Genomic DNA, 19,457 nt, shown 5'->3' on the forward strand with positions numbered 1-19,457 from the left:
CAGTGCCCTGCCCCAAAACGATTCCCCTGCGCCCTTCCTGAGGCTACGGACCCATTGCTTGCTCCCACTGCCGTCTCGTTCTTTGTCTCTGTTCTTTGTCTCTCTGTCACACAAACCAGCAAAAAACCCCCTAAGCCCGGGTGGACGCCTCTCCTGACGCAGCAGCCTGGGCCTGTGACTCAGCTGGAGGCCGCTGCTCTCACAGCTCAATCTCATCGTAAAGTTGGACTGTTTCCTACCGTCAGCTGAAAAAAACCCCTTTCAATCCCATGGAATTTGTGATGCTCTCCCGTCTATCGTGGAAACGACCAAGAAGCATTTTCTACAACTATATGACTACACGAAGGCTAAATGACTTTGTAGTGGTTAATGTATCTTCTTTATGCAGCAAAAGCCGCCGTAAGCACTGAGATAATCTATGCCCTTTTCCGAGGTATCCATCAAACGCCGTCTGGCGCATCGGTGAAGTGTGAGATGCGGCTCCGGTTTGTATCGCTGGAATATGTTCGAATATCAGCTACTCCGTATCCTGGACGCAGCATTAATTAAACAGAATGGCCCTGCTTCAGGCCCCAATGGACAAGCATCCACATGGCAACTGTGAGCCTTGTCGGCAGCAAGAGATTAAGGAATTAATTGGCAGGGTTAATCTTCATGTCAGGCTTGGCGATGAATTGTTAATTTGTTTGGTTGAGCGTAAAGTCCTCTCCCAGCGATGGCAGGTGGGATCACGTGAGGAAAAGCCTGCGAAGCTGCCCTTCCTGGGGACCTTTCTATTTAACACCTCCTGCCAACAGACCTCTCCAACGCTTTGCCCCCGACGTGCGAGACTCCCGCGCGGGGTCGCAGGAGCGGGTTGTGCCGGTTGCGCCGCTCGCGTCCCTGCATCCGCCAACGCAGCTGCTGGGGGCCGGGGACAGAGAGGGGCTGGCTGCAGCCTGGCAGGGCCCTTTCGCACCGCGGCTTTTCTTCCTGACCTTGCTCCCTTCCCGTTGCTGCTGTAGGTGCTGGATCAGGCCAACCTGCGCTGGGGCCTGAGAGTGGGGGAGAGATGTGCAGACACTGAAGTGCTGCTGTTGGGGCGAGTGGTACCAGCCTTGCTCACAGCGCGCGAAACTTGATAGGTCTGTGGGGACACTAAACCCTCTCAGACACTTCTCTCCTCCTCCAGGACACTGTAGTATGAGAAACTGTCAGATCAGTTAACGCTTTTCCCTTTCTGCTTTCATTTTACGCTCAAGACAGCAGAATATTTTCCATTTTAGTATCTTTCTAGTCTGTTAAGGCTGATGCATTGGTCACATCACATTAAGACATGGGATGAAAGCACTTCAGGGCTTAAATTATTTAAATGAAAATTTAACTTTTTGTCACTTGTGCTCTCTTTTGTGCATTGATTAATCTAATTAGTTCAGCAATAAGAATCACTTTCTTATGCCGTCCTCTGATCCGTTGTTACTGGCACAACCTGATTCCAGACGTGACGTCAAATCGGACTGGCCTGTACAGAAACCTGGGATCTTTCTGGGTGTGCAACAATCCTGTTGAAGACCTTGCAGTCAAAATACGACCCTGTTGCCCAGGCTTTGGTGCCCACCATCAGCTCTTACACCTACTCTTCCATTTTCCCTGAAGCAGGGCTGAGGAAAGCATGTGTTCGTGGTCCCCCAAACGGAGGTATCGCTGTTACAGGCACTGCAAGGTCTGACCTGAAGACGTGTACGACGAGGTCGTGTTGCGATAGCAGTCTGATCCACTGAAGTTCATTTGTAAGAAGTCGTTATTATACATATGCTAGATAAGCTCCTCGTTTTTGGAAAAGCCTTTGTGTGTGTATATAAGTATCACACAACTGGGTACTGAAACATGGGTACAATCATAGAATGGTTTGGGTTGGAAGGGACCTTAAAGATCATCTAGTTCCAACCCCCCTGCCGCGGGCAGGGACATCTCCCATCTCCCACTAGATCAGGTTGCTCAGAGCCCCGTCCAGCCTGGCCTTAAAAACTTCCAGGGATGGGGCTTCCACCACCTCTCTGGGCAACGGTCACCTTCTGTTGTTGTCTGTGACAGTCGGGGCAGGCCACCTCTCTGTGCCCAGCGCCTAATTTATGGGGAGGCTGATGCTGTTCCAAGGTGCTGTAAAATAATCAGAGTTTTTCAAAGCAAAAAAATAATATTTGGCTGGGTTTAGCCTCCATATCTGTATCCTGTCTGTGCGCGTTGTGTGTCACCACGTCTGGCGCCAAGTCCTGCCAGTAACAGGAGTCGGGGGTGAGCAGTTGTTTTTGGTGTCCAGGTTACATCCTCTCCCGGAGGAACGGCTGCAGTGTCTGTGTCCTCTGCCCGACACCGACCCCTTCTCCTTTCCATACCTGCCCCATTTCTCCACTCGTCCAGTGTCCATCCCACAACCCCCACACCCGTGACTGCCTTCCGTTTCTACCTCTCTTCTCCTTCTGCCGAGTAACGCTAGAAATGTCTTTATGGCGCTTTCCCTGTCTGCGTGAGCCTACAGGTGCATCAATGCAAAAATCAATGCAAAGCATCAATGAGACGTTGTTGCCAGAGAGGGGAGAGCAGGGCAGGGGTGTCCCCAGAGACGTGGGACACTTGAGTAGAGCTCGAAACGAAGCGGAAGGGCTGGGCTGGTGTCTGGGTGATGCTTTTTATCAGGCTGTCACAGTTGCCGAGCGCCAAGTAAAAGTAGGCCTGACACGATACTTATTTGGGTATCCTTAATTCTGACCACAGTCGCTTGTTATTTGAGACCTCAACTAATAAGAAACTCTGCCATCAGTTGACACAGCAAATATCTTGTGCATTTGTATAAAAATGTTTTGGGCAGCTCTGCGTTCTTCAGGTTACTTGAGGCAATCTCTTTCTAGGTGTCTGTCGAGCGCCGGCACTTGCTCCTGCTTTCACCTTGCATTTCCCGTTCTCCTCACCCTACGGGCAGCCAGATGGTTGAATGTAAGCCAAAACTAAGAAGGATTTCCTCTTTTCTTTTGAAGGGAGGGGTGCTCAGAGATCTATCAGTAATACAGTTGTACTTAATCAGATAGAGTCCGTCCTGTGTAACTGAGGGCCCGCAGTGTGTTGCTGCTCCTCGAGTCCCACTTGAGTTGCCATTTTGCGTTCCGTCCAAAGCTGTGCTTAGTCAGTTGTCCTGAAATGCCAATAATGCGGTAATGTTCTAGTACAGCTTTTAGGTACTGCCATTTCATATTGATCGTGTAGAAACTATGACCATAATTTGGAGCGACGCTGTCACCCTGTCTACCCTACATTTAAAATTTTAATATCAAAAGTGAAGGACCGGGTTTATCATAGACCTGATTTAGTACTTTAGAGAATCTACTTTGCGCGGTAGCCTGTACTGTCCGTATTGATGTGTACATATTATATCATCAGCTTTAGAAAACGCTGCAGTCCAAAAGCCGGTTTCTGTGTCCGTGTGCTCATTCACTACCCTAAGGAGAGTACCGAGAATCAGCGGGATTTAACTAGAAAAGAGGCGTTTCTGCTGTGGGGTGTTTTGGGGGGGTGGTAGAGCAATTGATTATCGTCAAATCAACTTTTGTCTGCAAACTGCGCTCTCCAAACACTTCTTTATTGCTACGCAGAGATTTTTACAAAATGAGTTAGATGTTCCCTTTTGCTGTTCAAATTGGGCGGGGAAGTAACGGAATGTGCTATTTTGATAGTTTGGCACATGCCCCAGGAGTTGACTCGATGCCCTCTCCTACTCTGTATGGGAATTGTGCGTTTCCATGCAAACACCACCAGCCCGCAGTATCTGCTCTGTCCTGTACGGCAGAGCACGTTGTTTACTACCTGTTTAAACGCTAAACATATTTTAATAGGCAATTAGTTTGTCAAGAGAATTAGTCCCCTATAAAACTTAACAGTGGATGAAGTGGAATTGCTATTGTGAACTTATTGTCAGGATACCTTAGGATCATTTAGTAAGAGAGGCTTTAGAAATCTAAGACCAGAATTTGAAGTTTTGCGTTTTCCTGAGAGTCGTGACGCCTTCTGCAAGCTCCCGTTCTTGAACCTCACCCTGAACAGCATCTTCGCCTGGATTTTCCAAGGAGAGGTTTGCCGACTTCCCTCGAAAAGTGGAAACAGGAAGACAAAATCAACCGTGCTCTTTGTTGTTCCTCAAATCTTGGGGAGGCAGGACCCTCGCAGAGGTTTCATCATCTCATTTATGGATGAGGTGAGCTACGTGGTAGATGACAGGATTTGTCATCTGTTTCCCATGGCAGGAGGCGCTCTGCTTTAGCCCTTCTGTGCTGCGGGTATAAGGTTCTTCTGATCGATTTAGATCAATGAACTAAACAGTAAAGATAATCTTGTCTAAAGGAAACACAATAAAATATCCTGCAAGATTCATACATGAGATAAGAAATCCAATTAGAGCACACATCCTGCCACTTCCATCGTTACGGGTAAGATCCCTGTGATTAAGCCCTGTGTATTACACCGTATTGCTACAGGGGGGCGTGGGCCACGTTTGATAAATTTGTTCCAACTCCTGGTTATGGGTAATTCCAGGGACTAAAGCAGTGACAGCTGAAGGCAGAGTTCCCAGATCAGAAGAGGAATGAGAAGGTCTGTATGTGTTCAAAGTTGCTGGAATACAGGTATTTCTTGACATTGCAGCCATTTGTCTGAGAGGCCCCAAACCAGAGATGAACAGCACTACGTGGGTTTGACACTTTTATTAACAAAGAACCCATGGGGCTCATTCATTAGTACAAAATACAATCATGTTCCTGTATGTTAAACAGCATGGTTGTTTTTTTTTTTTTTTTTTATTTTGTCTCTTTTAAACTGTTTCACAGTTACCAAAACAAAGCCCCTGCATATTGAACTTATTATTGTGCAAACAGTAATTATTTTAAGGATCAATTTCTGCACTAAGCCCAGTGTCAGAGAGCAGAATTTAATCTTGCTTTCACCCCTCCTTTGAAGGGTCATGTGTGCTTCCTAAGAAACACATTATACTTGTCTTTTTTGCAGCAAACAATCTAAGGCCACAGTTTATCTGCAAATAATCATAAAAAAAAAAAAAAACAACTCAAAGATTTTAAGAAAAAAAAGAAAGCACGTCTTTACCCTTCATGCTCTTGTTTGCTTGTCCATGTTTATACCAGGTAGCGCACATCACCTGTCAGGTGTTACAGTCCAAAAAAGCACCTAGTGTTCTTTAAGCTAGTATTTTGAATTATTAACATGCAAGTTAAAACACAGCCACATTCCTTTTCAAGTAACTCTCTGGTATCTGCTTAAGGAAAATACGCTTGTTCCCTTTCCAGGTGATGTGAATGAAAATCCTGCATTGATTGCACGGGCACGCCATCACTTAAATAAAAAGGCATGAGAGCTACATCTTGAGACTTAAGATAAAAACTAATTTTTAGAATGTCCTTTCAAAAACACGCACTCAGATTTTGGTTAAAGCTGCATTTGCTATAGAAGACAATACTTAAAGTTGCAAATGAAAAAAGTCACTGAAGTCACTGCAGTTGGGAAACAGGAATCTCAATCGGTATGTCTTACACTGATGTAGAAGTAATTTGAGGTGAAGTGCTAGAAATCAGACAATGTAAGGAAGTCATACTACAAGAAGACTAAAAATATATATCCGTGTATGCCTGTAGAAAAATCCCTGCTTCTTAAATGAAGACAGAGTTCATAAAAAACCATTTAAATTTTTTTAAACTGCAGTTATTGATGAAATGAAGGAAACTCAGTTACTATTCTTGTAGTTACCAGAAAGTACAATGTTTTACCACGTGAAGCACCGGGTTTTAACCCCAAACCCTTCTGTAAGACATATGGAATAGTTCTAGTAGTTCTAAATCCCCTGTAGTTTAAAGACTCAACTGTAAACGTGCATATTGAGAATGCTGTGTTTCTTCTCCTTTAAGTGATCTTTTGATGGTGGCTTACAGATTCCAATTGATGCTTGGCAGGAAGCAAACATTCTACTTTAAATGAAGGCAGCAGAAGGGCCAAGTAAAATGCTGTGCCTTCACTCTTAGCAGCAACAAACTCTGTTCTAAATGACCTGAGGAAGAAAACATTAAAATATTGCACCAAAACAAAGTTAAACAGCAAAAACAAACAAGGAAACACACAAACAAAAAAATAGTACAGATAGCAAATGACCAGTGCAGCCCCTGACAACAGATCTCTAGACAAAAATGCAGGAGGAATGAAAAGCTTTGTGCCATTACCAGAGGATTTTGTTCCCCTGACGTCTGCTTTCACTTCAGTTATAAGCTATGTCTATTCTGGGTATATTTACACCTCTCCCTACGCCTCCTATCTCATTCACTAACCACAGAAACCATTTAGGGTCCCTTTTAGAACCTTGAAGTATACTGGAGCTTTAACAAGACTTTTTTTTGGTCTCAAATCTGACCGTAAGTAAATATCCAAAACAGAGGTAGGCTTATAAAGGCTTCTGAATAAATAAGTATTGTCCATTTTGCTAAGTATACCTGCTGTTGGCAAAAGGATTCTCCCTTGCCGTGCTTCCCCTTATCATGCTATCCATAGGCTTAAGATGCAGAAAAAGAACTCACAGTAGAAGAGGCTAGAATAATTCCCTTAAGAAATCCCTTGAAAGAAAGCATAGTGCATAAGCTCTTATCAAAGTTCAATTCTCTTTTACATACTTGTGTCTTTCATTCAGTAAATGGTTGCCTTCATAATATCGCGTAGTAACTATTCTTTCATCCATGATGTCTTTAGAATCATTATGCGTGATGAAACAGTAGTACTTGGCAGTTGCTAGAAGGGCAGGTTCTCAAGAAATACAAAGTTACGCTAGTGTGAAGGCTTCGCTCTGTGTTTTAGTAGTGTTCCTTTCTTGGATGCAGCCAGTGCAAAACCGAAGCCCCTTGAACACTGGAATCTTTTGGAAATGTTTTCTTACCCCCCATTCTGTTCTACTGCGCAAGTTCTACTACAGAAGTTCTCAACATCAACATCATTACGTAAATTCTTCCAGAGTGTTCCAAACAAAATATTTTTTCTTCAGAAGATCCTTACATCTCCTTGTACTTTATGCAGTATATCCACTTTCTAGAAGCATTCTGTATTTTCAGGTACTTCTTCTCAAGGATCCCAAGCACAGCTGCTCCCACAACATTCTCTGTGCAGACTAATCCAGCAGATTCTCTTCCACCACCAAACGTGCTCATACCTCCCTCTCCATTTCCGTTTGCCTCTCTTGTACACAAACTTAACTTTTGAAAAAGAAAACCAGTTCCTTTTTAGCTGCACTATCAGCTTAAGCAGCAGAAAGATTAAGACATTCATCACAATGATGCTCCTTACAAATCCTCTTCAGACCATGAATGAAACGGGCTGAACTTCTTCTACATCAGTTGGATGTGGATCGATCTACAGAGAGAAGAAAGGCAACAGTTACTGCCTGTAATTCTTGCAATTCTGTACGTGGGGGTTTTTTGCCATCTGACAATAAAAACAGCACCTGCTGTTTATTTTTTTACCTCTGAATAAAGAGGTGGAGGCTGAAACCGGAACTCTTGGATGTAAGCAAAGACAGGACAACACAATTGTTCCTCACAGTCAATTGGTGGTGGATAAGCAGGAACATGTCTGGAGAACTCTTCCTCAGACACTACATCAGCATAATTTGGTGGTGCTGAAACACAAGAGATGCTACTGTCAAAAACCATTCACTCAGAGCAAGAAAACAGATGTATTACAGTATCTGAGACCGTGAAGGCTGTATTTATTAAACATACTATTGTCAAACTGTATGCAGTGCCCTATATTCATAAATACTGTAACTAGGAATTATGTTTTTAGTAAGCTTAGGTGATTCAGCAGGAACACTACAGGTGCTTTTCGGGCTACTCCAGCAACAAATCTGTGTCGTATCAAGACATATTCAGTAATGATTAACTCTAAGGTGTCTACCTCCAAAATAGAATTCCCACTATCAGAAGTTAGTTAGAAGATTCAGCTGAAAGGGTAAAGAGATACTTAAGAAAGGCTGGAGTCAAGCTATCCTCACCAGTCCTTCTGGATCTTGACGTACATTTATGTGCCTCACTTCTCATGAGTCATTCTTTAATGGCCTACATCCCTCCTAGTGCCCTTAAACTGGCACTGCGATTATCCTTCTGGGATAGACAGTACGATGCTGTATTACGAAGAGTTCAATATGTATTACCTTCAGGGCGTTCTGGCATGGTCAATGCCAGCCAGCTCATATCCATACTAAACTGGCTGGTAATGCTGGAGTTTCTGCTTGAAAATCCAATACATGGAATAGTGCCAATCACCAGAGGCATTTCAATCATCAATTTCTTAGCACCAGGAATATGGATATACACCTATGTGACAACCCCCAAATAAAAGAAAAAAAAAAAAAAAACATCATGAGACCCCACTGAATTGCTGCTCCTAGAAGTTACCCTACTCCCCATACTGCAGATCGTTTAAAAAGAATTGGGAATTTTCTCATTCCGGATATGTTTAGCTAATACTCTGGCAGCTTTCCTTATTTTCCAGCAACATCCTGCTTTCTGTACCTTGTCTCCAGATGACATTAAAAAGATACAAAATAGGCTGACAAAAATAATTATGCACTTGACTTTCAGTCCCATCTTCCCCTTTCTGAAAAGAATCACTAGAGGAAGCCATTCAGCTTGAACTCCTGTCCCCTAATAACCTCTGCAGGTCTAAAACTAAGCTGCTGCTTCCTCAGAAACATTTTTCTATTTTCCCCGTTATTCCTGTCTTTCCATTTCAGAGTCTCTTCATTATCTGCTGTCTCTCGCCTATACGGTATATAGTATTTATTTATATTTATTGTTGTTCCCAAATTCAAAATCTAATGGCTGTTCAGTAGAGAAAATTCTTCTGTTCCCAACTCAACGCAGTATTCAAGAGTATGTACATTTGTAATTAAAACCCGTACTTACAGCTAATGAATATTCTACTCTAATAATGCAGCAGTCAAGTATAGAGGGGGACACAGGTGGGATTTTCAGAGTCTTCCCATTCCAGGTATCTGTACTTCCAGAGGCAATATGGTTTCCTCGGACATTGGCAACCATCTGACGGAAAGTTTTTGTCTTCCCACTGGCCAGGTAAGTTTGCGTTTGGAAAATGGCAGCTTTTGGAACGATCAAACGAGAAGAGCAGTTCTCAATTTCTGCATAGATTGGTATGGCTTCCCCTTAAAGACAGAAAAAGTTCAATGAGTAATTTGTATTTACCAACTTTCCTCTGGCAGCATCAAAGCACGTTACCCAGCACATACATCGCTGCCCTGTTACGGGAACAGTACTTGTTCGTTTCCTCAAGCTAAGCTTTTGGGGTTTTTTTGCAGAGTGGTATCCAGGCAGAATTGTAGCCACCTACTACATTTTATGTATAAACAATGATTCATTTTGAAACATTAAGCATAATATGAACAAGCTATAAAAACTTTATTTGCAAATTATGCATCAGTCTTCCTTTTATATAGTACTAACTGAATTCCAGAATGTTTTATTTCCTCGATGTATCTAATGTTATCAAGACGACAAAGAAGCTGCTAAAGCTCACTCTTACAGAAGTGTAAACCTACACAAGCAGGACATAAAAACCTGATTACGTCCCCAATTAAGTATTTTATCCCAAATAAAAGCGTTTTGTTCTTTACACTCAGATGTGCATGGCTTTCCCTAAGATGACTGACTGACAGGACTTCCTTTCGATTTATATTCCCAAGGGGGAGTGAGGAGCAAGACAAGAAGATTTTTGTTAAAGCAAGTTCATACAGATCTCAATTTACTGCCTACTAAATGGAACTATTCTTTCAACTATAACGTGTTGGCTTCACAGAGATAAAAAAACCCTACTAAATGTTTAATATTCACATTTTGAAGATAACTACTCTTACCATTACAGTATCCCTTCCTCTCAATTTTGGCACTGAGAGACACTGGCCCAGAGGTGAAAAACCAACAGCCAACCATCTTCTCCTGACTTCTTAGAACAGGTGTCTATAAAATATAGAGTATTTTTCATTTTATGGCATAAAGCTATCAGTCACTTGCAGTTTAACGTTATGCGTATTAGTCATTGCAGTCTAGCTCTAAAAGTCACTTGATTTGAATCACTCTACTACTCAATGGAACTGGAGTTTTGCTACCATGTAAAACGGAACCAAGGTTTGACTATCTGAACATAGGGCTGTTTTAAAATCCCAGTCTGCATTTAGACCATATTAACGAGGTAACAGAAACCAATGTGCATTTGGATGTAATCTGTCTTCAAACAGATTGATTTAGCAGATGTTATAGGTGTGACTTTTTAAAGGTCTGATGGAGTACTGCGGTATTTAAGCCCGTGTTCCTCAGTGCAGAAGAATGCAGAATTCATTTCATCTGCAAGCAACTAATAGTTAAGCAGGTAAACTGTTTTTACCTTTGTATCCTTCACAAGAAAGGACAAATGTATACACACTGGGCTAAGGTGATGCATCTTCATAGCTTGCAAGCCACACAACCCCCCAAAAATTTAGGCTGATGACAAAAACCATCTTAATTATTCATGGAGGACTGTGACATTAGATGACACTTACACTGTTGGTAAAATTTTCATTAGAATAAACTTACAATGTCCGAGTACACATGTCAAGGGTCCCAGCCAGGATTCAAGCTACTTAAAATGATTTACCAGGCTCTAGTCCCCAGTCAATAGAATTATGGAGTCTAAAATTTGTGTTGTTTTGCAATTTTTTGGTGGTAACCTTGGAATCCATTAAGACAGGCACCGCCTACTTTACGTGCCCCACAGCCCTCTCCTGCTCTGCTCTACCCTTGCAGCATCTGATGTACTGCCTTCGTACTCCTGATCTACATCGTTGAATACAAAGGCTATATTCTGCTTACAGACGCCACTGCCAAAATACTTCTCTAAGGTCTCTCTAGACAGAAAAATTAAAACGTAAGCATATAAAGAGGGAAAAAACCCTGTTCAAAACATTTCTTAGCTATGTTCACATCATGATGAAATGTTAAAATTATCCTAGCATTTTAAATAAAATAGAAATTACTCATTCATATTTAAATGAATAACCATTTAGATCCAGTTGCTATCATGAAAGTGCAAGGTATAATTTTATATTATTTTCATAATATGGGTTGAGATAAAAGAATCCAGCTCATTAGCTTCCATCTTGCCTATTTTCTCATTACTTAATGCCTGATCTTTCTTATTACTCTACAGTATTTCTAGCGATTATTAGAAACTCAATGCTTTAATGTGGCCAAATCTGTCATAAGGAAATAACTGAAAAGATCTCTGAAGCAGCTGCGTGCACGCACTTAATGTTAGAAAACGACATGCAAAATGGAAGGATACGTAACATAATGGCCAGAGCATAAATGACAGGCTGGGCATGATTAATACTCTTCTGTAATTACTGTTCCTCAACCTACTATTATTGTAGAGTTTAGGACACTGCAGCCCTGTGAATGTAGTTGCTCTGGTAAGAGTAACTACTTTATGCTTGCGCATTATTATTATTAAGCCTTATTTATGCATGTGAAGCCTGCATAACTTTTTGGCAAGAACGTCTCTGCCAGCAGGGATGTAATCAATGGTATTAAAAAAAGCCACTCTGTTTGCTATTCACACAACCTAAGATCATCTATTTATAGAGAAAAGCTTAGGGAGCTTATATGCTTTCAGAAGTCAGAAAATGACACTCCAGAATAACATGGAAATGGTTATGGCTGGATGCGAATGCTTCTTGGAAACGATTTTTTTGCAGCTGGCTTCAAAGGGGGGAGGAGGAGCAGAGGACCCTCTTACCAATAAAGCTGGCGAGCTGACGTCGATATGGCTAATGACCTGGAGCTCTGTCTGTACACTCTGATCAGGTGCTGCAGGCCTCTCCAGAATTGCCTTCACGTAGTACTGAATACTGCCATACTTCCCAGTAAAAGAGGTCACCAGAGGTCTGAAACGAGCAGTCAGGAAAGCATTACCCTCAGTTTGTTCCAAACACGAGCACTTCCTGTGTATACAAATGTTTACCGATTTACAGCTTGTACTTTTAGGGCCTTAGGGAAACTGAAGCAAACAAGACATGTCTGTGTGCCGGCTGATTAAGACAAACTTATAAAGCTGACCTATCAGTTTGATTCTAAAAGAAACCAAGTAAAATTACATTAAGTTCATGTTCCACAACATGCTGTGTCCAGCACAATCCCTTCACGTCAGATTATTTAACTTACTCTTGAGGGAGCTGAAAGCTGAACGGAAATTCATGTCTTCCATCAAGAAGAATTAAGCTTTCCTCACCTGTAGCATAAAAATGAATAGTATGTTTTAGTTATTCCATAAATAGAAGAACAAAGCAGATGCTTTTAGAAATTATTTATGTATAAAAACACCCAGATGCAAGGAACTAGAAGTTTTTATTGATCCCAGTGGGTTCTGGATTGGAGCCCACGCTTTATTTATGCTGTGATGCGATTTCAATGAAAAAATCAAGGAAACACAGAGACCTTGAGTTTCAGTTCAGGACTCTGGCCAACTTCTAATCCAAAATGGCTTCTGGAAAGCATAAAGTAAATTTCTTTTCCTTTGCAATTTGCAGGACACCAATTGATCTACCTTTTCAATTAACTATTAAGCTAATTTCTGTGCTAAAAAGCTGCAATTTAAGGTCAGCGTTATGCAATACTATTAATGTATGCAATCTCAATACGTCCATAGAGGGCCTACTGTAATTCAATTTTTAAAGGCCTAAATTTACTTTCCTACAGATGAACTCGAGGCGCGTTTCACCCTCACCCACCGAGATGCCGTGTCCCTTTATTTCGTGGCTGCTGCCCCGCTGCTGCAGTGGCCCAGGCAGACACCGCTGCGGCAGGAGCCTCCCGCGGGCGCTGCCGCAGGGCGCGCGGGAGCGGCCGGTGCCCCGTGAGACCCCCGCGGGGACCCGGCGCGGGGAGCTCGGAGCCGCAGACTCCCCTCTGGGCCTGCTCTGCGTTTTCCAGCCGTCCGCGCCCAGTGCCGAGCGACCGCGGGATGCGGCGGCGGGCGGCCCCCCCGGGCGCACACCTGAGGGCTGCGGCTGCCCCAGCCCCGAATCTCCCGGGGGGAGCGATGCAGCCGCTGGCCGGGCAGCTGCCCGGACCTCACGCCGTGTCTCATGACCCACCCCCGACGCTCATCTCTCCTCGGAGCGCGTTTGCACCCGCAGCCTCCCCCCTCCGTGGGAGAAGAGGGCGTGGGCGCCTTCCTGCGACGCGGAAACCCCCTCCCCCCCGGGAGCAGGGGGGCCCTGGCCTCGGAGCCCTTCCCCCGCGAAGGAGGCGCCAGTCCCCCCGATCCCACCCCCGCGGTCCTCAGAAGGCGGGGAGCCTCCCCTCAGCGCCCCCCCCCCCCCGGCCCCCCGACCGCCCCTCACCTTCGGGCGGGTCCCGCAGGAGGTTCTGCCGGATGTCCAGGTAGCGCACCTCCGCCTCCCGCCGGGGCCCCGGCCCCGGCGCCCTCGCCGCTACCCCCCAGGTTCCCGCCCCGGGGACAGCACCCGAACTCTCGCTCCAGGCGACGCGGGCCCGGCCGGCGGCCTCCAGGCGCAGCCCGCGGAGCGGCAGCGGCCCCGCCAGCTCCAGCAGCACCTGCCCGGACACCGTGTCGCCGCTGCAGTAGCCGCCGCCGCTGCCGCGCCGGGCCTCGTCCTCCAGCACCAGGGCCAGCGTCCTCACCGCCCCGCCGGCCCCGGGGCCCAGGCCCGGCCCGGCCGCCGCCATCGCTCCCCGGCTGCGGGGGAAGCCTGCGGCCGCCGTCGACGGTTGCTTTAAAACCCGCCCGTCTCCGCCAGCGCCTGCAGCGGAAAGTCCCGCCCCAGCCCGCTCCTCATTGGCCGCCCCTCAGCTCCCTGCCATACTATTCGCCGCGGGCTGCCCCGGGGCCCCCTCCTCATTGGTTCCTCTACGGGCGCACACTCGGAGTGCGTCACGCTGCGTGATCACGGCGGCGGAGCCAATCGTGTGCGGACGGCCGCGCGTGGACAGCTCCCCGATTGGCCGGGTGGCTGCAGCTACCTGGCGAGCGGGCCAATGACGCGGCATGGCTACCACGTGCACAGCCTGTGGATAAACAGGCAGGGGAGGGGCGGGGCGAAGGGCCGGGCGGGGCGGCGAAGGGAGGGGAGGGCGGGGCGGACCCGCGAGCGGCCTCCCTCAGCCCGCCGGGGAGGGCCCGGGCAGCGCGGCTGCGGGGATCTCGGCCCTCGCTGTCCCGCCTTCCGGCTGTGGCCACTGTCGTGGCGGGCGTTGCGTGGCGGGGAAGCCTCGGGCCCTCGGTTGCTGTCATGGCGGCTGAGGGGAGGAGGGAGCGCGGGGCCGGGGCCGCCTTCGGTCTCAGCCTCTCCTCGCCGGGCTGGCTGAGCGCGTTACACGGGGCGAAGCGGTGCGGCGCTGCCGCTCCCGCCCGGTGTGCCCGGGCGTTCTTTCGGGAGCGCCGTGCCGCCTGCGCGAGCCCCTTTCCCGCTGAGGTGACGGGTGCCGTCCGTGAGGGCGCTGTCCCGCATCGCCCCGAGGCCTCGCTCCCCGCATGGGCCCCGAGTGCTCTGCACCTTGCAGACCAAGAGCCGTCCGGCTCAAGAGGTTGGTTGTACACCCCCGGTTCTGTAGCTGGCTAGCTAATGGCTACACCGAGCTGCACGCTGTCACGCCTAAGCGGTGTGGTGTAAACCTTTATCCGCTAGAATAAATGCAAAGTTTGCTGTTATTTCCAATTTTTTAGAAGTAACAGCTTGTGAAAATCCCCAGCATCTATCGGGATAGTGGTAAGTACGTCCGTGTCAATGGGTGAGCACGGACAGATCCAGCAGCCCAACAGAGGTGCAGCTGCTACACATCCAGCCAGTGGCCGGCCTGATACACATTACAGTGAAATGCTTTGCAAAATGGACAGATAAAATTAATATTGCTCTAGGAAGTGTCACATTTTGTGATTGCCTGAGTTGGCAGTAGTGCATCTTCCTGAAGGTGTGTGCGGTGAGTGGTCTGCCAGCATTTCCATGGGTAATGAAGGAGTCATTTCCCACGCCAGGTCACCTGCCCGCTTGAAGCTTCTGACACCTGCACCTTCCTGCGTGCCTCCGGAGCACTGGAAAACACCAGCGTGGCATTTCCCAGCTGACTCAGTTAATTACCAAAATTAGCAAAAAATGTCTTCCAGACTCAGAGCCTTGACTTCTAAATAACTGACAAGATAACGTCCGGCTTCCTCAGAATCCCTGGCATACCTTTGTGATATCCTGTCCTGTGAAATGGAGGCTCACATTTAGAATTACTTCTGCAATGAAGAACTTGCCCTTGCCAAGAGCGAGGTAGGCCTTTTGAACACCTTTTGTTGGCTACAAGTTAGTGCCCACCTCTGTGTTAATCAGTAATAATGTGGGAAAAAGCAAAGTGGTTACAGCTGGGTTGAATTCATAGGCTTTAGTTGGGCCCTTGGCCACGGGCTCCCCAGTTCATGATGAAGAATTATGTAACTAAAGAAAAGAATGCTGTGATGGTTGTTTAAGTATTTGAAGATTTTTTGGATATTCGTATCTCTTTGTGCTTTTTGAAATAGCTTTTCTAGAAACTGCAGATGTTGCATTATAGTTGGAAATTGTGGTGTACAAAATCATGCTATCTTTGGTACTTTTTAGTTCAATTAAGCTAATACAGCTTGAATGTCTAGTTCTGCATTAATCTTCTTATATTCGGTTTTTTATATTAGCAAGTATTAGGTTAGTTTTGTAGCCAGCCAACAGAACATCCTTGGATGTGAATATACTGAATATTTGCTTATTTGCTAACGATGTGTGTATGCACTTTCTTGCATCTGATCTTGAAAGTATGATACAAAGGGTAAAAAACCGAAACCAAAACCCCACACCTCCCTTTTTTTCCTGTATGAATTAGAGCCTGTATAAAAGTAATTAGTTCTCTTATGGATATTATGCGACCATTCATTCCCGTTTATTCTTTCAAGTGCAAATGAGCTAGATAGGGAAATTAATAAACACGGACAATTGCATATAAAATAAAACATCATACAGAATTAGTGAGAGTTAAGAGGCTTGAATAACTCCAACAATTAGCCCATAAAGGACACAATTAATAGGAATGGCCTGTCACAGTCAGGTGACACTTGTTCCAGATGATTGTTTGCCCTTTCATACACTTTTTTTCCCAGCAGTATTCAAAGACTAGAACTTGTTGAAATTATCATGGAGCAATTGTTTTTCACATCCACCCATCTTGAGAATACTTTCTTGTGCATGAGGCATTTTAACTGACCAACAGAGTGAAGTTGTACCATGAACGGTGGAAACCACCACATCGCTATTTTAGTCTCTGATAAGCCAAAAGGAAGGAAGAGAAGATGAACACTCAGGACAGTGCGGGTGTATGTGTGCGACTGGATCTTTCTGTGTGGGTGTATGTGCGAAAGAGGAAGAGATATATTAACATGCTCGATTATATTTTCATTCACTTTAGTCAGGACTATGTAAGAAAGAGCTGCCTGAACAAGATGATTAATGCACGTTAGCCTGTAAGAGTTACGAATACACACAGAAAGGTCTCATTTGAGAATACCCACAAAGCTGCGAACAGCTCTAGCAATAATCACCGACTTTATATTGAAGATGAAGAAACTAGAACATCTTCCTACAGCAGCTGGTAATACTGGTAATATCCTAGCTCTGCTGGTTAATTTGGAAATCACTGCTGTGGTCAGATCACTGAATTTAGATGGATCTGACAGTGTCAGTTTCTACATGTAATAATTATTTTTAACTCATTTCAGTGCACGTATTGAAAATAGGCTATCAGGGCTTGAACCTGCCAGAAGAGTTTTTGAAACTATTATATAGATTCCAATTTTCCACATAGGGAAGGACACCTGATACATAAATAACCACTTTGGAGGAAGATGCAAGGTAAGAATTGGTCTTAGCAACAGCAAGCTCTGCCAAGGTGGTCTCTGTTTTTCAGGGATCCGGGCTGTGACTGGGAAGGAAGTGAAAAATTTGGTCAGTACTTGCCGTCCTCTCCCTGCTCAAAGGGAACTGAGACACAGCTCTTAATCCTGAGTCAGGCACCAGCACTAGGAGTTTGCTAACTGAGCCTTTCTGATCTTAATCAATAGCCTGACGGTTTAGAGAGTGAACAGCTATTTCTGCTACTGGAGGACTTTGAGAAGTGTTTATGAGAGCTGCTAACAGCTCGTTTACAAACTGTGGATTTCTGATTTGAGATTGCTGTACTATAACATTGACTCAAGTGTTTTTCTCATCCAGTACCAAACACAACAGGGGGAAAAAAAAAAAAGTGACTTAGCTGCAGCTGAGATCAGTGGAAGAGCCATGAGATGGGCTCTGCTCGAATGAAGGCCTCACAAAGGCAGTGAAGAGTGTGGAAACCTTTCTGCATGGTAGGAGGATTTGCCCGTGTATCTGGTCCTTTATCTGCAAATAGTTTCAACTATCTCGGCTTGTCTGACAGACATTAGAAAGCGGTTGCATGAGAGCAATGTTTACCCCTGACAGCAGACATTATGGACTCTTTTTAAGTTCCACAAAAGCCCTCAGAATATAGACTTTTTTTGACAGATACTACTCTTTCTGGGTTTGTTTACGGAGTCAGGACAGGGAGGGATGGGAGGCCATTCCTTTCCCTAGTTCCTGGCCTTTTACCAGTGAGTTCCTTTATCAGCGCTGTGCCAAAAATGCAGTCCTGGAGTGGAGTGTGAATTCTCCCTGCCGCTCCCAATCAGCACAAGAAGGCGACAAATGGGTATTGGTGACACTTGCTGTCACATACAGTCTTTTATTGCTTTTATTCTATTACCAGTAATTGAAAGGTCAGCCAAATTTTTCTTAGACAATTAAGTGACATTTACAGATAGGAGATTGCAAGGAGCCAGAGATGCTGTTCCAAAACCACTGCAAACACAGTGCCCAGCTAGTCTGACACTTCACCGCTGCCAAGGTGTAAAACACCAGTGAGCATATTTTTAAGAATCGTGCCATATGTGGTACATTGGAAAAAGCAAATACTGACATACTGGCCCAGGGATCTCAAGGTGCACATTTCCTCTTGGCAGGTGTTTGTTCACACAGCCCGTCAGACAAGGCGCAATTGTGTTGCAGGCCAAAGGACCAATCTTAATACAAGGTTATGTCTGGAAATGGAAAACCACAAATGACAAAAGGACTGCCAATGTAGGGCATCTGGGGCAGAGTAAGGACAGAGCAGGTTGCACTAGCTTGATGACGGAGAACCAAACTGTCAAGGCTCACGCACTGAGTGCTTGGTTCATACAGCTGCCTCCTACCCTCTCTTTACCTTCCGAGGGGTGGGAAAGGTGTGTCTCATCCCTGGGTCGAGAGGCTGGGGTGGAGGAAAAGGTTCTGGTGGAAACTGCAAGGGATCCTTTCCACTTTCAGTGGCAGCTCGGTGCCAGGACCTTCCTCCTTACCTCCAGATGAATGATCTTGTGAGGTGGCAGCAGCAAGCCTGCCCCCAGGCCAAGGGCCCCCATGCCAGTTCCTAGCCGGACACACTGGGATTGCATGCCAGCACGCGATGGACCAGCGTGTTGTTTCATGCACTGGTAAAGAAAACTCTTGAGTGACCTGTTGTTTGCTTAATATTTGTATAGTGAATCAGACTGCAGGATCTGTTATGGCTAGTTCCCTTAGATAAAAGTGATCTAAATCCAGCACTCAGTTGGGCAGCAGAGGACTGCTGGAGGGTGGCTTTGGCTGTTTACAGCTACTACAGGGTTTGCAAGGAGCGTGAGGAGAGAAAAATGGATGTGGTTAGAACATCCCTTCATCCTGGTGTCCCCTGAGGACAGAAAGATTTATCGGCATTAGTGGCGCCTTCACAATTAATGTGGCCTTCTGGAAGTGCTCCTCTGGAGGAAGAGCTTCCTACAATTGTAGCATGTACCCCTTTGCATTTCAGTGACTCTGACTTCAAAGCAAGGTGGTCAGAAATATTCCTATAAATATCTGACAAAGAGGGAGGATACAGATTTCTGTTGTTGAATCAACTCTGAAACAGCAGCTGCATTATTCATGTGTGGGTCGTGGTTTGGTGTTCCAGCTCAAGGGAATGAATAGCCAGAAAGGGAAAGGGGAATTAACAAACTCATTTGGGTTCCTAGTTATGTGCTGCTTTAGCTGGTTCCTTCTATGGGCTGTAATTTGAGGGTTTTGAGGGCTTTGTAAAGTGCCCTTTTTTTAATTTAAACTGAAAAACTTTGAACTGGAGATGAACCTGAATCTCATACCAGAAAACCTCACCCTGAAGGGAAGTGCATGCCCGGATCTGAACTAGACCATTCCTGTAAACAGGAATGTGTGCCTTGTGGTGACTCTTCAA

The 19,457-nt window shown here is 45.5% G+C and overlaps 1 protein-coding gene across 1 annotated transcript; it reads right to left on the minus strand.

Annotated features, from left to right (window-relative positions):
- Nucleotides 1-4,791: 4,791 nt before the first annotated feature.
- ARRDC4 (arrestin domain containing 4) lies at nt 4,792-13,875 on the minus strand. Its single transcript, XM_054214866.1, has 8 exons — nt 13,469-13,875; nt 12,288-12,354; nt 11,863-12,010; nt 9,944-10,046; nt 8,979-9,235; nt 8,225-8,387; nt 7,536-7,690; nt 4,792-7,425 (listed from the first exon to the last, which is right to left on the minus strand). The coding sequence occupies exons 1-8, from the start codon at nt 13,812-13,814 to the stop codon at nt 7,369-7,371; spliced, it is 1,296 nt and encodes a 431-aa protein (XP_054070841.1). The 5' UTR covers nt 13,815-13,875; the 3' UTR covers nt 4,792-7,368.
- Between the last annotated feature and the right edge of the window lie 5,582 nt (nt 13,876-19,457).

Source organism: Rissa tridactyla, chromosome 9 (genome assembly GCF_028500815.1).
Source record: "Rissa tridactyla isolate bRisTri1 chromosome 9, bRisTri1.patW.cur.20221130, whole genome shotgun sequence".
NCBI lineage: Eukaryota > Metazoa > Chordata > Aves > Charadriiformes > Laridae > Rissa > Rissa tridactyla.

Bases quoted from the DNA above. Each gene is read 5' to 3' on its own strand.
- ARRDC4 (XM_054214866.1), bottom strand. From the start codon at position 13,814: ATGGCGGCGGCCGGGCCGGGCCTGGGCCCCGGGGCCGGCGGGGCGGTG. The intron at 12,355-13,468 runs GTGAGGGGCGGT...TTTATGCTACAG, and splicing joins CCTGCGGGACCCGCCCGAAG to GTGAGGAAAGCTTAATTCTT. The intron at 8,388-8,978 runs GTAAGTACGGGT...GTTGTCACATAG, and splicing joins GAGTAGAATATTCATTAGCT to GTGTATATCCATATTCCTGG.